This window comes from Phymastichus coffea, unplaced genomic scaffold (assembly GCF_024137745.1).
Source record: "Phymastichus coffea isolate CEN01 unplaced genomic scaffold, Cenicafe_Pcof_1.1 PCOF00125, whole genome shotgun sequence".
Lineage (NCBI taxonomy): Eukaryota > Metazoa > Arthropoda > Insecta > Hymenoptera > Eulophidae > Phymastichus > Phymastichus coffea.
The window spans coordinates 590,796-604,544 of NW_026706936.1; the positions used below are offsets into that span (position 1 = coordinate 590,796).

General features: G+C 48.9%; 3 protein-coding genes across 7 annotated transcripts; 2 read left to right on the top strand and 1 right to left on the bottom strand.

Annotated features, from left to right (window-relative positions):
• Positions 1–26: 26 nt before the first annotated feature.
• LOC131671414 (tubulin glycylase 3A-like) lies at positions 27–4,435 on the top strand. 3 transcript variants are annotated; one of them, XM_058947803.1, is made up of 5 exons: positions 27–1,325; positions 1,396–1,911; positions 1,970–2,553; positions 2,638–2,918; positions 4,365–4,435. In XM_058947803.1, exons 1-4 carry the CDS (start codon positions 155–157, stop codon positions 2,911–2,913), a joined length of 2,547 nt encoding a protein of 848 aa, XP_058803786.1. In that variant the 5' UTR covers positions 27–154; the 3' UTR covers positions 2,914–2,918; positions 4,365–4,435. The 3 variants fall into 3 exon arrangements, with proteins under 3 accessions (XP_058803786.1, XP_058803784.1, XP_058803785.1); XM_058947801.1 differs by lacking the exon at positions 4,365–4,435 and adding an exon at positions 4,065–4,194; XM_058947802.1 differs by lacking the exon at positions 4,365–4,435 and adding an exon at positions 3,076–3,189.
• On the bottom strand, positions 3,017–5,462 carry LOC131671417 (WW domain-binding protein 11). The gene is made up of 7 exons (XM_058947805.1): positions 5,236–5,462; positions 5,024–5,149; positions 4,852–4,949; positions 4,569–4,740; positions 4,236–4,489; positions 3,669–4,152; positions 3,017–3,572 (listed from the first exon to the last, which is right to left on the bottom strand). The coding sequence occupies exons 1-7, from the start codon at positions 5,297–5,299 to the stop codon at positions 3,115–3,117; spliced, it is 1,656 nt and encodes a 551-aa protein (XP_058803788.1). The 5' UTR covers positions 5,300–5,462; the 3' UTR covers positions 3,017–3,114.
• A 517-nt stretch (positions 5,463–5,979) lies between these two features.
• On the top strand, positions 5,980–13,504 carry LOC131671382 (transmembrane protein 184B). Of its 3 annotated transcripts, none has more exons than XM_058947755.1 (6): positions 5,980–6,401; positions 6,953–7,115; positions 7,180–7,824; positions 7,887–8,128; positions 8,198–8,282; positions 10,712–13,500. In XM_058947755.1, exons 2-6 carry the CDS (start codon positions 7,004–7,006, stop codon positions 10,930–10,932), a joined length of 1,305 nt encoding a protein of 434 aa, XP_058803738.1. In that variant the 5' UTR covers positions 5,980–6,401; positions 6,953–7,003; the 3' UTR covers positions 10,933–13,500. The 3 variants fall into 3 exon arrangements, with proteins under 3 accessions (XP_058803738.1, XP_058803740.1, XP_058803739.1); XM_058947757.1 differs by lacking the exon at positions 10,712–13,500 and adding an exon at positions 9,184–10,676 and having other exon boundaries at positions 5,983–6,401; XM_058947756.1 differs by lacking the exon at positions 5,980–6,401 and adding an exon at positions 6,558–6,676 and having other exon boundaries at positions 10,712–13,504.
• Positions 13,505–13,749: the final 245 nt, after the last annotated feature.

Sequence of the window (13,749 nt, forward strand, 5' to 3'; positions counted from 1 at the left end):
AAGGCCGAGTGGGCGAGCTAGAAAAGGGCAGCAGCGACAGGTGAGAGCGCGGAGCGAAAGTGGGCCGGCGGTGGTGGCGCGCGGCTGGCACGACCCTCGGCGCGCGCGCACCTTAGCCCACCCAAGCGCGCCGTCCCGGTCAGTAGGCGAGCACATGCCGGCCGAGGAGGACGCGAGCGCGCGGCGGGCCGCGGACGCGCAGGCGGAGGCCCCAGCGGAGGCCCAGGCGGAGCCGCGGCGGGCAGCGCCCGAGCCCGCGCCGCCGGAGGGGCAGGCGGCGCGCGCCAGCCAGATGGAGCACCTGCAGCGCATCCGCGAGCGCGTGCGCCGGGCCATCGCCGCCAAGCACACCTTCGCCATCCTCGGGCGCGCGCGCCTGGTTCGCGAGGCCCTGCTCGCGCGCGACTGGTGCGAGAAGCTGCCCCGGCGCGGCGCGCGCGAGCCGAGCGCCCCCGGCGGGCCGGGCGCCGGCGCGGCGGCCGAGCCGCAGCTCGGGCCCGACGCCAGCTCCGCGGCGCTGCTGGCCGGGCTGGGCGACCTCGGCGAGGCGCAGAACGAGCGGCTGCTGGTCTCGCGCATGCTGGGCGCGCGCGCGCCCGACCTGCTGTGGAGCGCGGGCGCGGACGCGGCCGGCTGGCCGGCGCCCGACGACCGGTCCACGCTCTTCAACCGCTTCGGGCGCGCGGGCTTCACCTCCAAGCTGGGCCTGTGCGCGAGCGCGCGCCAGCTGCACTGGCACTACGAGGCCGGCGTGGCGCACACGCGCTTCCCGCGCTGCTACAGCGTCAGCCAGGCGCCCGAGCAGCTGCAGGCCTTCGTCGAGGACTTTCGCGCGACGGCCTGCCTGTCGCTGCTCAAGTGGCTGCTGGAGCGCGCCGAGGGGCCGGGCGGCCTGGCGGACCTGGCCTCGGCCGCGGGCCCGGTGCCGCTGCGCGCGCTCGACTTCGCGCTGGGCCGCGTGGCCGAGCTGCTGGCCAGCCGTCGCCACCAGGACCTGGACCGCGAGCCCGAGCGCGTCTGGGCGCACCAGTGGGAGCAGTTCCTCGGCTGGTACTACAAGCTGGTGCAGCAGCGCGCCGCGCTGCTGGCCGGCGAGCCGGCGCTGCGCGAGTACGCGCTGGCGGCGCGCCACCTGCTGCGCCGCGCGCGGCCCTTCCTGCCGCAGCTCGACATGGACGGCTGCCTGTGCGTCTGGATCCTCAAGCCGGGCAACAAGAGCCGCGGCCGCGGGATCGTGCTGATGAGCCGCCTGGACGAGATCCTGGCCAAGGTGGGCGCGCCGGGCCGCGCGGCCGACGCGCGCTTCGTCGTGCAGAAGTACATCGGTAGGTGCGCCGCGCCGGTAGCCGCTCGCCGATCGCCCATAGCTCATTGCCACGTGCGTTGGCTGCGCAGAGCGGCCGCTGCTCATCCACGACACCAAGTTCGACATCCGCCAGTGGTTCTTGGTGACGAGCGCCCAGCCGCTCACCGTCTGGATGTACCGCGAGAGCTACCTGCGCTTCTGCTCGCAGAAGTTCAGCCTGCGCGATTTCCACGAGTCGATCCACCTGTCGAACAACGCCGTGCAGTGCAAGTACAAGAACGGCGCGGACCGCGCAGCCGCGCTGCCGGCCGAGAACATGTGGGACGTGGCCAGCTTCAAGCGCTGGCTAGCCGAGCGCGGCGACCCCGAGGCCTGGGAGCGCCTCATCTACCCGGGCATGCGTCAGGGCCTCGTCGGCTCGCTGCTCGCCAGCCAAGAGGCCATGGACCGCCGGCGCAACAGCTTCGAGCTCTACGGCGCCGACTTCATGCTCATGGACGACTACTCGGTCTGGCTGATCGAGATCAACAGCCACCCGGACATGAGCGCCTCGACCAGCGTCACCAGCCGGCTCTGCCGCAGAGCCATGGAGGACATCATCAAGGGTCGGTGGTCCGCGGCCCGCCGCCGCCAGCCACACTCTAGCGGCCCTTTCTCTTGCAGTGGTGGTCGACTATCGCGAGAGCCCCGGCGGTGCAGACACCGGAGACTTCGAGCTCGTCTACAAGCAGCGGCTGTCGGGCGTCCAGGCCTACCTGGGCGCCGGTCTCTCGCTGCACGGCACGCGCATCCAGGCCGGCGCCGTCCGTGACAGGGAGCGGCGCGCTCGGGGCGCGCCGCCCGCGACGCCTGGCCCTGCCCTCGTCGATCTCGTCGAGGAGCTGGAGCTGCAGCTCGACCGCGAGTTTTGCGAGTACGTCAGGCTGCGCCAGACCGGTGGCCTCGCCCGGCGGGCCCTGCCGGGGCCGCCCGACGGGCCCGCGAACGCGCCGCAGCTGCTCGACGTCCAGACCAACACCGCCGCGCGCCCCGTCGACCCGAGCGTCGCGCAGTGTCTCTCGGCGCAGGCGCCGTCCGTCCGTCTGCCCACTGCCCAGCCGCATTCCGCGGAGTCGGGGCGCGGCCTCGGGGCCCGCGCGGACGCTCTCGGCAAACGCGCTCAGCGGGCCAGCCTCATCTCCAAGATAATCGATCTGCGCAAGCACTCGGCCGACCCGCGCGTGCCGTCGCGTGCCGCTCACTACTCGGTCAGTGGCTGTTGCCGCGAGCCCTGGGGCGACCTCTCTCATCTCTCTCCCTCTCGTTCTTTCTCCCAATATGTCTCGTCGCAGGCCATCGATGGGCAGCTGCTCAAGCCAGTGGAAGACACCGCCACCGCCGGCAAAGACGAGCCTCAGAGCGCAATCAACCGACCGGCGGCCAGCTCCAAGCTCGCGACGCCTATCGCCGGCTCGGTTGCCGCCTCGAGCAAGCACAAGTTGGCGAGTAAAACGCGGCCCAAGGATAAGAAGGCTATTGCTTCGAGGAAACGAAACCGAACTGCGACCAGCCAAGTGCTACTCGATGTCACTGACATATATGCCATTGGACTGTCCGTCAGCAAGTGAACAAAGTAAACGAAAATCTATTTTGTCGTCCACAATCTCGACCTTATCTTTCTTACCTTGCCATTATTATTTAAATTATCATTAAGTAAAACAACTTGTAATTTCGAGTACCAAATTATATTACAATCAAAGGAGATGAATAATTACAAAATTAAGGTATAGTTATTAGTAATCGAGCGGCTGTGAGCATTCGCGCGCAGCTTACAGCAAGCCCTGCATTTCTTGCATAAACTGCAAGTAGGCGTCGTCCTTAGTTTTCGGCTGCGGCGGTTTGGCGAAATTCGGAAGCTCGACCGGCAGTCTCTCCGGTAGCCGCACGGGCAGCGTTGATGCGGCCTTCTTTTTGCAATCTTCCGGCCTCTTCACGCGCAACGACGTTGGTAAGAACCTCGTGACGTCGGCCGCCAAATTCCTGATTTGTGGCTTGGCCTCGATGGTGGTCGAGTTTTTGCCGCTATCCTTGTCCTTTCTTGCACTGATCAGCTGCGGCGCAGCCGATAGCACGTTCGGAGTTTTCTGGACGTTCAACATGCTCGACACGCCTGTGCCCACTGGCGGTGGCGGTGGCATACCCGGCATAGGCATTTGCGGCCCCAATACCCTAGGCATCGGCATCGGTCCACCCGGTCGCAGCATCCTAGGCATACCCGGTGGTGGTCCTGCAATGCGCAAAGTATTACCAGCTTATCGATTCCGGACCAAGCTCATTCACAGCTTGCTTTCAATGCTAAAACATTCTATTCGCGCGAGATTACCTGGTGGAAGTCTTATTCCTATTCTAGGCGGCGGCGGTGGAGGTATCCTCAAATGCAGAGGAGGCGGAGGTGGTCGATACATCAGCTGCGGCGGAGGGGGGAGTCCCATCAAGGGCATCGGTGCCTGCGAACTCGGGTTGCTGGGTATCAATACACCAGCCATTTCTGGTTTTGATTTATCGGACTGGCTCTCTTGTTCACTATTCGTCACCGATTCACTTTCCAGCAGCGATAATCGTGTGCTCAAATCGTTTGCTCGTTCCGTCTCCCTTTTCTTATGAACCACTTCCATTTCTTTCATGAACTGATCTATATCTTGCCCGGCCATTGCCAGCATTTTCTGCTGCAAACTCGTTGGCTTAACCTTTGACAAATCAGCGTCTTTTTCTTTTTCAGTTTCCTTCTCATCGTCGTCTCGTCTATCCTTTTCTGCTCGTTCGTCGTCTGCAAACCTGATGGTCCTTGACTTGTGACTAGGTTTGATCTACAAAAACATCATTGCCATTAAAATTGCAATGCAATGGAGAAAAACAAAAAAACAATTGAACAATCAAATGCAGTACGTACCCGGTCGTCATCTTCATCATCGCTCACAGTTAGATCTGGAGGAGGGAAAGGTGGAACCCCGGGGGGGTCCCTGTCAATGGGTGCTGCATTGGGGGCTGCAACTGATGAGTATATGCTTGTCTTTTTTAGGATACTAGGAGGTACTGGTATATTGACCACAGGATGATGCTGGGCCAAATAATGCGGATGTGAGGAGAAAGAGTGCATGAGAGGCTGGGGCATGTCTGGTAATGGAATTTGAGAAGTCAGAGAGCCTAAAAAAAAATTTATTTTTTCTTTATAATAAATTCAGTTATCGTTTAAAAAATGAGCATTTTGTCTTTTTATCCATACCTGGATAAGCTCTGCTTATATCGTTGCCTGTGGCTGGTAAGGGAATTTCATCTACCTGTACCTGTTGAGCATGTCTAACTGCCTCAAAATAAGAAACAAGCTCCAATCTGCGCCTTTCATATTGAATCATTTGATCCTTCAACTCGCCCCACTTCTCTTGGTCATCTTTGGCCTGTATAATAACAAGTATATCAAAATATGTCTGCTAACAAAACTATACAATTCAAAAGCATAATTACAACTATGGTCACTAATATAACTAGACACGTTAACAGGTACTTACATACATCTTCAATACCCTATCCAAAGTTTCTTTCAATTTCTTCCTTTTATCCTTTAGAACTTTCTCATTTAATGGTGGAGGTTGCATCACATTGTATTCTAAAATAATTAGCACAAATGAGCAAAAAATATTTTATGGAAATGACGATGTAGTTGTAACCAACAACACATACCCATCTGATCTATCTTTTCCATTTCCTCAATAATTTGACTAGGATCTTTCCCTTTCAAAACAGCAGCTCTCACCAATTGTCTCTGTTTCTTGTTCTTCTTCAATTCCTTTTTTCGAGCTTCCTTTCCTAATGGGCAAACAATCATTTGTCAATATCTCAAAGTATGTTGCTGATGAAGAATCTAGTCAATGGACATTGATATATTAACTTACTTGCTTGATCAGTGGGATTCATATATTTCCCACTTTTAGTGGTATTTATGGAGCGTCGACCCATTTTGAAATTTTTCCGAGAATATGTAGTTCAAATGTATTTTTTCTTTCACATGTGCAAGTATAAAGTAGAATCTTAATAGTTAAAGATCGCAAAACTTAATAATATAACCTACAAACGACACTAACGTAAACACACGTAAGACCATTGGCGAACCACAGCGTACGGCGACCATCATCAGTCTGACATTGGCTGCAAATTGTTTGAAGCTAAATGAGTTGTGTTAGTTTAGTTTAGTTTACTAGATGGCGGTGATGAGTTGTATTTCTTTTGCGCATGAGTGAAAGAGAGAAAGAAAGAGAGCGAGCGAGCGGTTTCTCTGCTGTTGATCAAATGCCATTTACACAAACCAAGAATAGTAGCAAGTATGTGTACACTTCTTTGCAGCATTCATTCACAACCCGGGAAATTCAAAATCCAAATTATTTTCGAGGATTGTCCATCGATGACATAAAATGGTTTTCTTCTGGTAAGTTGTGGGGCCACAACTTACCACATCAAGACTTTAACCTAACTTCGTTCGGTATTATCGATGCTCAATCGTCAAAAGTAATTCGGATTTTAAACTTCGCGGGTCGCGAATGAATGTTCGAGCGGAGTACGGTGGTGGTATGAGTAGGACTTGATAGTTAGTGTTAGTACTGTTCGTGACTATAGTAAGTGAGAGCGCGAGCCGTAGTACGGTACACGTATGCGGGTACACACCGTACACCTACACAACACAGCAAGTTAAAGCTAAAAACAGTCAGCACTGTCAGCAGTGCTTAGCTCGCGTCCTTCCCCGCCTGTGTAGTTGTACTCGATGGTCTGCTTTCTTGTATTATAGGTAGTTCAGATCTGCAGAGTAGATCCGTGTCTAAGTGTCGTCGCGAAAAATAAGCAGCGAAACAACGCAGAACGCCAAGAGAAGCAGAGGAAGCTGGCCGGAGTCGAGTAGAACAGGTCGGGTGGTTCGCACGTCTGCGTGCAATGCCACCGTCAACGCGAAATGTCGATTGAAGAGGATGGCGATGAGCAGGCCTAGACATCATCTGTCGAGGAAAGAGAAAAGGTCGTAGCCGCGGCGCACGACCTTGGTTTTGTTGCTTCGAAAGTTGATAGGCAGGTGAGTGGCTTTTTCCATCGAATCCACGCTCTTTCACCGCTGTGTACAAGGCTTTGCAGCGTTTGATTCGGGTTTAGCGCATATACATCTCTTGCTCTCGATGTTGCGCGCGCGAGTGTGCGTGCGAGAGCGAGTGTCGCGCGATTGACGGTTGGTCACGGAGCCCATGACGAGCGAAGAGTAGCGCAGCAGCACCGAGGGGAAAAGCTGAACCTACGATGTGTAGAGCACGTCGTAGGCGCGCCTAGCAGGACTGTGGGCATGTACGAGTCAAGGTTCGCGCACGAAGTGTACTGATATCGATTGATATTGCGACTAGTCATTCGGCCGAACGGTTGGCGAGTATACGATAGCAGTCAATCGCGATGGCATCAAGCAGCAGCGAGGAAAATGCTGATGCTCCTCGATTTATGGAGCTCAAAGTCGGAGTCGAGCAGCTGTTTGCTGTCCGCGAACGCGACTTGGCGGGCCAAGAGGGCCAAGCGGGCCAAGCGCGGCCGTGTGCACTTGTTGAGCCGATCGCTGTCGTTCACTGATCAGCTGACGTTCAGTTGGCAGGTGCAGTCCAAAAGGAGGAGCAGGAGCAAGAGCAAGGGGAGAGCATGAGCAGCGACTCGGCGTCCGCTCCTCTCGCGAATGCGTCCAGCGTAGCTAGCGCCATGGAGGAGGAAACCCGAGGAGCCCCGATATTCCTGCAAACGCAGGCGGCAAAAGGTGAGAGCAAGGCGGACGGCGCGCGGGCTGGACGGCTCGACTGACGGTGTTCATATGGTCGCAGGCATCGCGGGGGCGTTCGTCTGCGCGGCGCTGTTCATCAGCTGCCAGCAGATCTACCGGCACCTCAGGTGGTACACCAACACGGCTGAGCAGCGCTGGATCGTCAGGATACTGTTCATCGTGCCTATCTACGCGACCTACAGCTGGATATCGCTGTTGTTCTTTAACAACGAGAGCTACTATGTGTACTTCTTCACGGTGCGCGACTGCTACGAGGCATTTGTCATCTACAACTTCATGTCGCTGTGCTACGAGTACCTGGGCGGCGAGGGCAACATCATGTCCGATATCCGGGGCAAGCCGATCCGCTCGAGCTGCCTCTACGGCACCTACTGCCTCGCCGGAAGGACCTACACCATCGGCTTCCTGCGCTTCTGCAAGCAGGCCACACTGCAGTTCTGCCTGGTCAAGCCGCTCATGGCCTTCGTCATAATATTCCTGCAGGCGTTTGGACACTACCGCGACGGCGACTGGTCGCCCGACGGCGGCTACCTCTACATCACCTGTATTTACAATATCAGCGTCACCCTCGCCCTCTACGGTCTCTTTCTCTTCTACTTTGCCACCAAGGACCTCCTCACGCCTTTCGACCCCGTGCTCAAGTTCTGCACCGTCAAGAGCGTCATATTCCTGTCGTTTTGGCAAGGTAGGTATCGTCCGAGCGCGGCCCTCCTCTCGACCGCTAGCGCTAATTCTCGCTCCTTGCAGGCGTGCTACTGGCCGTATTAGAGAAGGCTCAGGTTATCTCGCCCATGATCGACAGCGGCGGTCAGTCGACCAGCGCGGGTACCGTCTCGGCCGGCTACCAGAACTTCCTAATCTGCATCGAGATGCTCTTCGCTGCGATAGCTCTGCGCTACGCCTTCCCCTACCAGGTCTATGCTGCCGGCTGCACCACCGACTCCAGAGGCCGTAGCGTCACCATGCAGAGCATCAGCAGCAGTCTCAAGGTTCACCACTGCGGATCCATCTCCATTTTCGTTCCCCGGTCAGTTTTCACGATTGTCTGCCGTTTTCAGGAAACCATGAATCCCAAGGACATCATGACTGATGCCATCCATAATTTCCATCCGCAGTATCAACAGTACACGCAGTACAGTTCCGGTGAGTTTTGTTTTACCTGTTTTTTTTTTGTTCTCGCGCTCAAGACAAATTTGTCCAACAACGATTGCACGATTTATCATTTTACCTTGTCGTTGCTTGGCCTCTCAATTTATTCTTCACAAATGTGTTTTGAGTCAGAGTACCTTTTCTGCCACCTTTGCTTCATAGTAATAAGCACCGATGTTTTTGACGTAGCATGCGCAGAAAGCTTTTTGTAGGGATGCTTGTCAATAGTTTTTGTTTTTTTTGTACATTTACTCGTTACGCTGCCGCCGCCGCCGTTGCCGCCACCGCCGTTGTGCTGGTATCTGATCTTGTTCGAATTATCTGCTTGAATAAACTACGGTGCACTTTTTCATAAAATCATGACATTGGGATTTGTTCGTCAAGATATAATGTAACACTTATGAATTTATTGTTCATGGTGATCACGATAATGGGTTCGACGATCATATTTGAGTAAATCCAACGTCAATGACACAATTAGTATTTGAATCACGGGTACTAATACAAAACGATGCACGCTTTCTCGTTTGCTAAATCACATGTATCAAACGATAGGTATGCTGTTTTGTTTATTTTTGGCGCAGTTCTTTACGATTCTAACAGAAATTACGAGTCATTGAATGGTCCATTATCGGACTTTTTCTAGTATTTCTTTCATTCCCTTTGAAATTCACTTTTTCGTCGATTTTTTATTACATGTTAAAGTCAATTTTAATTTGGCATCGATAATGCGGCAAGAATAAACGTCAAGAGTCGAGCAAGCACATGTGAGGCAACGCACGTGAAATATTGTTAATTTGAAAGAGAAAGAATTTAATAGTTAAATATTTAAAAAAGGAGATTTAAGAAAAAAAACGTGAGCAGTGAAGGATACGTCATTTTCCTATTTTTTCAGACGTCAATACCAACTTGCCGTACGAAAAGCTGTGAGTGTATCTTGTGACGGCCGTGTGCAAATATACATTATTTTCTGCCAACGCACTTCGGATCAGTTTGGAATGTTTTCAACGAGTGAACTATTTTAAAAGAAATATTAACATCCTTAGCGGTACGGAAAACACGGAATACATCGATAACAAATTTTGTATTTTCATTCGCGACGGTACCGACGTTATCTTCAGTTTAACAATTCTTATTAAATGTGTCTACGCATAGAGTTAACTTCGTTATACATTCAACGAGTATTACTTGCACGACGTGAAAAAGAAAAGACTTTGGTTTTTTTTTAATGCAGGGTAACGTTTTTCTTTCTAGACGGGTATTATTTACGTATAAAATAAAGGGAACTCATTGCAAATTACTCACGCATTGCGTACTTCTTGCGTTTTGTATTTTATTTTAAGGCATGTTTCTTTTTTACGTTTATATATTTCATAGGTATAGCATGTAGGTTAGAAGCAACCGCCAACTTACATTCAACTTGTTCGATTAAGCAGATCGTGTTTCAATATTACGAGAGATTGTTTGTCTTTGTTCATTATGTAGTAAACTGTTGAAACAATTGGCAAGATTCTTAGTCATTTTAACTTGGAGATGTCCATTGACAAGCCTTACTAATGCGTAGAAATGATCAGTATCCTTATATATGTGATATATAAAACTAATATACTGTGAAATAATAACAAAGTAAAAGTTATGAGTATTGGTTGTAATATTATACTGTTTCAATAAAAATGTAATTATCAGTGAACAATCAGTAGGACAAAATGATATATCAAATTACAAGACGACTGTGTGGCTACTAATTATTTATTGATTACATGACGAATGATTGGAATAATGAAGATTGAATTGATAGTTTTGTAGGTCAATGTCTTTGCACTATTATGCATAATTAAAGCTTGGATTTGTTCATGGGTTTCTGCGAAAAAAATTAGGTGCTCCGTTGTACATTGAATCTTGCCAGAAAATTTATTGGCAGAGTTTTTACGATATGACTGATTGGATAGAAGGAGGAAAAGGAGGAGGAGGTGGAAGAGGAGGAGGAGGAGGAGAAGGATGCGGTGGTTTCAAGTATTTTTCTCTGCATCTGCATGAAGCGCCGAAAGCCGCCGAAGCCTAAACTTTGAGACGAGAAGGCTCGCGGGTTTTGGTATCCTATCTTGGTTCTCTGTACATTTGTCGTAGATGCATATACTTATGAATTCGCCACTGTCGTAGCTGCAATGTCATTACTTTCTTTGACTTTGGATGATTTTGGCGCCAAGCAGTGTTTTTCTTGACAACGGTTGTACATATTTGCGATGTCGGCGAGCAATAACAACAACAAAACTAACACGGAAGGGTAACGTGGACAGAGAGAAAAGCACTTCTTTGCGCAGACGAGCTTTGCCGAGCTTCCCGGCTCGACGGTTACACATAACGCAAGCGAGCCCGACGACTGTTGACCAAGTTGTCTCTGTCTGTGTGTGTGAACACTGTAGGAGGCGGCGCCAAGAGCCAGCGAGGCATGCGGGTGTGGAGCTACGACCCGGACGAGCCGCAGAGCATGAACCAGCAGGCCCAGACGCAGGCCGCGACGCAAGCCCAGGCGCAGGCCGGCCAGCGCCAGCGCCACGCCGCCGCCAGCCAGCGCGTCGCCACCATCTCGCACAACTACAACGAGAAGACGATGCTGCTAAGCAGCGACGATGAATTCCAGTGAGTCCCTCCGCGGCCGCTCCTCATCGCGAGTCCGCCATTTTTTACGAGCCTGCTCCGCTGCTTCCCTGCGAATCTCGGCCTTATTTTCTCACCCGACCCCACTCTCGCTCTTGCACCGGCTTGCACATCTCTGTGCGACGACTCTGCGCTTCTCGCCTGCACAATTAGCCTTCACACTTGTCGTCGGAAACGAGCAGTCCAAGTGCGGCACGTGACAGCAAACGGTTCCTTCGCCGCAATAATGCCACCTTTTTTTAACGCTCGCTCAATGTCATTCTGACGATTTTCTATGGCGTCGATTTCAAGCATTTCTTCACAGTCAGGTTATTCCAAGCTGTTGAACTTATTGATCAAGCGAGTAATGAACTATTTTGCAAGACGTTGCAATGTGAGCTTACCTTGATAAAATGCTAAAAGTATAGATAAATAGTTGGTTGAAAAATATGTATTTATTTTATTATATAATGATAAGGGCACCGACGAATGCTGTGCCGATCGATACAATAAATCGTAATAATAAACACAAGAAAACCGGTTGATTTCTTTGATAAGCCACACCGCAATGAAAGCATCCATTAGATATACAGTCGCGTTATATCAGTTCACGGCGGGCACTCCTCACTTGTCAGTTATCTGCCTAATAGCAATATCCTAATAATAATAAAGGGATTCGCAATTATGTTTTGAAAAAAAATGATTTTGCTTGACTTGTTTTTGCGCAATAGCATCAATGTCCATAATCTGTTTTATACTTGTAAAGAAATAAAAATTGTACATACACTAATGCATATAGAGCGTGGCAGCTATGAGGTTTGTCAATAATATTCGTTGGGTCGCGTCATTTTTCTGTCAACTTTTTGGTATTATTGCGGACATAACAGTATGAAAAGGCTTAATTGAGTTAACGGAGATTTTTATATGTATATATGTTCGCGCTTGTACTTAATTATAGCAACAACGCCAACACATCTAATTCTTATTAATTATCGTACTCTATTTCTGATACGTTCCTTTTAATGTTTATTCTGATAAACGAAATAAACGAAACACGTGTGATTATACATTTTTCTTTCGACAAGTCAATGTTCATTTGTATTTTTCAGTGCATTCGCACTCTGCGTGAGTGGGTGGAAGAAACGTCCGAGTACGTATTGAATCGTATTGTTATATAAGCGTACTGTAATGCACGACGATTTTTTCATTGAGAACGAACAATCAGATTAATATTTATTAAGCACCCCCTTCCCTTTATGTCGATTATTCCACAGATTGATGACAAGTAGCTTATTCATTGATCAGTCTATAAATCAGTAACACTCACATTTCTTTGATTGACGTCGATGACAACGGAATTTACTACTCGAATCTTATTCCTTCGTCCTGATAAGATGACCGCACCAAATTACTTAGAATTACTTTAGCGCAAATCACATGTGAAAATTTGAGGGATCCGTCATCAATCTGTCGAATCCTAATATTGCTCCGTAAAAAACTAATCAAGGAGCAACGGCTGATTTCAATTCGTATATTTGCATGCATATCTGCATACATGTCGAGGTAGGAGGGAGGGTTAAGCTCGGGTTTTAAAAATATACTATTATTGACACTTTAACATAATGGATGATTTTGTTTGATAGGAGAAAGCGAGCTCAATGTTTAATTTGGCACTTTAAAAATCTTCCGTGCTATTTAATTAATCGTAAGCCATGTCTCTGTATAAAGTTTACGTGACCAAAATAACGTGTTATTTGTAATAAATACGATTTTATTTGACGTTTTCACTTCAGAAAACATCCCGTTAAATAAAATAAATAGGAGACTTCATCTTGATTGATTCGTGCAAAAAGCACTCTCCCAATTAATTGTCATATATCGTGTCGCATATTATCTTTGGGTCGAGTTGCTTGCAACTTTTTACTGATTTGAAAAAATCGGTACGTTGAGTCTTGAAAAGATATTTCATTAGCAACAATAAAATCGAGGCATCGCGTCCACTCTCACTGACGAATAGTTCTTATGATACTATACTTGTTAATCTATTACTTTATTAGATTATTTGATTATCTCGTCAGGTAACATTTTACAATTAAAACACAAAAATTTTCGTTCGACTTTTTCAGCAGAAAAACATTTCTATGAAATTATTATATTGAATGAAAGGAAATTCTTGGTAAATATTTGTGTAGTAAAATAGAGCAAGAGTTCTTGAACTTTTGCTCAAGAACAGATGAATGAGAAAAAATGTATCCTATCCAGTAGAGGATAGTATACAAGAATAATTACTCAATGTATATAATGATATAGATAAAAACGATAAATGTTAAGAAAAATAGTTTGATCATGAAATATATTATCTATATGAAGAGAGTCAAAATGGTAAGAAAAAATGTTTAACTGATTTACTTCCTTTTTCAACTGTTTTTTGCGTAATGTTGTACATGTATATTAATGGCAAAGACTATTTTTTTGCAAAGTACAAACGTATAAGATTGTTTGTACTTGGATATCACAATAAATTGAAATACTAAGTTTTAGATTGTCAGCGTAAGAAGAAATGAAGCATATGTGAGAATGACATTAACATGGATTGGTGTCCTAAAATCTATATGAAATAAATAAACTGTCGATACCTGACAAAAATTGGTATTGATTTTTTTTTAATCGTTTACTTATTTTCCCTCTTTTCTAGGCAATAATTGCTTTTACTTCCAAATTTCGTCAACTTATTTATCAAGCTGTGGACTGCACGTTATTGATTCCAAAGACTGTACTTTGGCCACTACATTCTTTGCAAACTGCTTTTTTTATTCTTATGAAG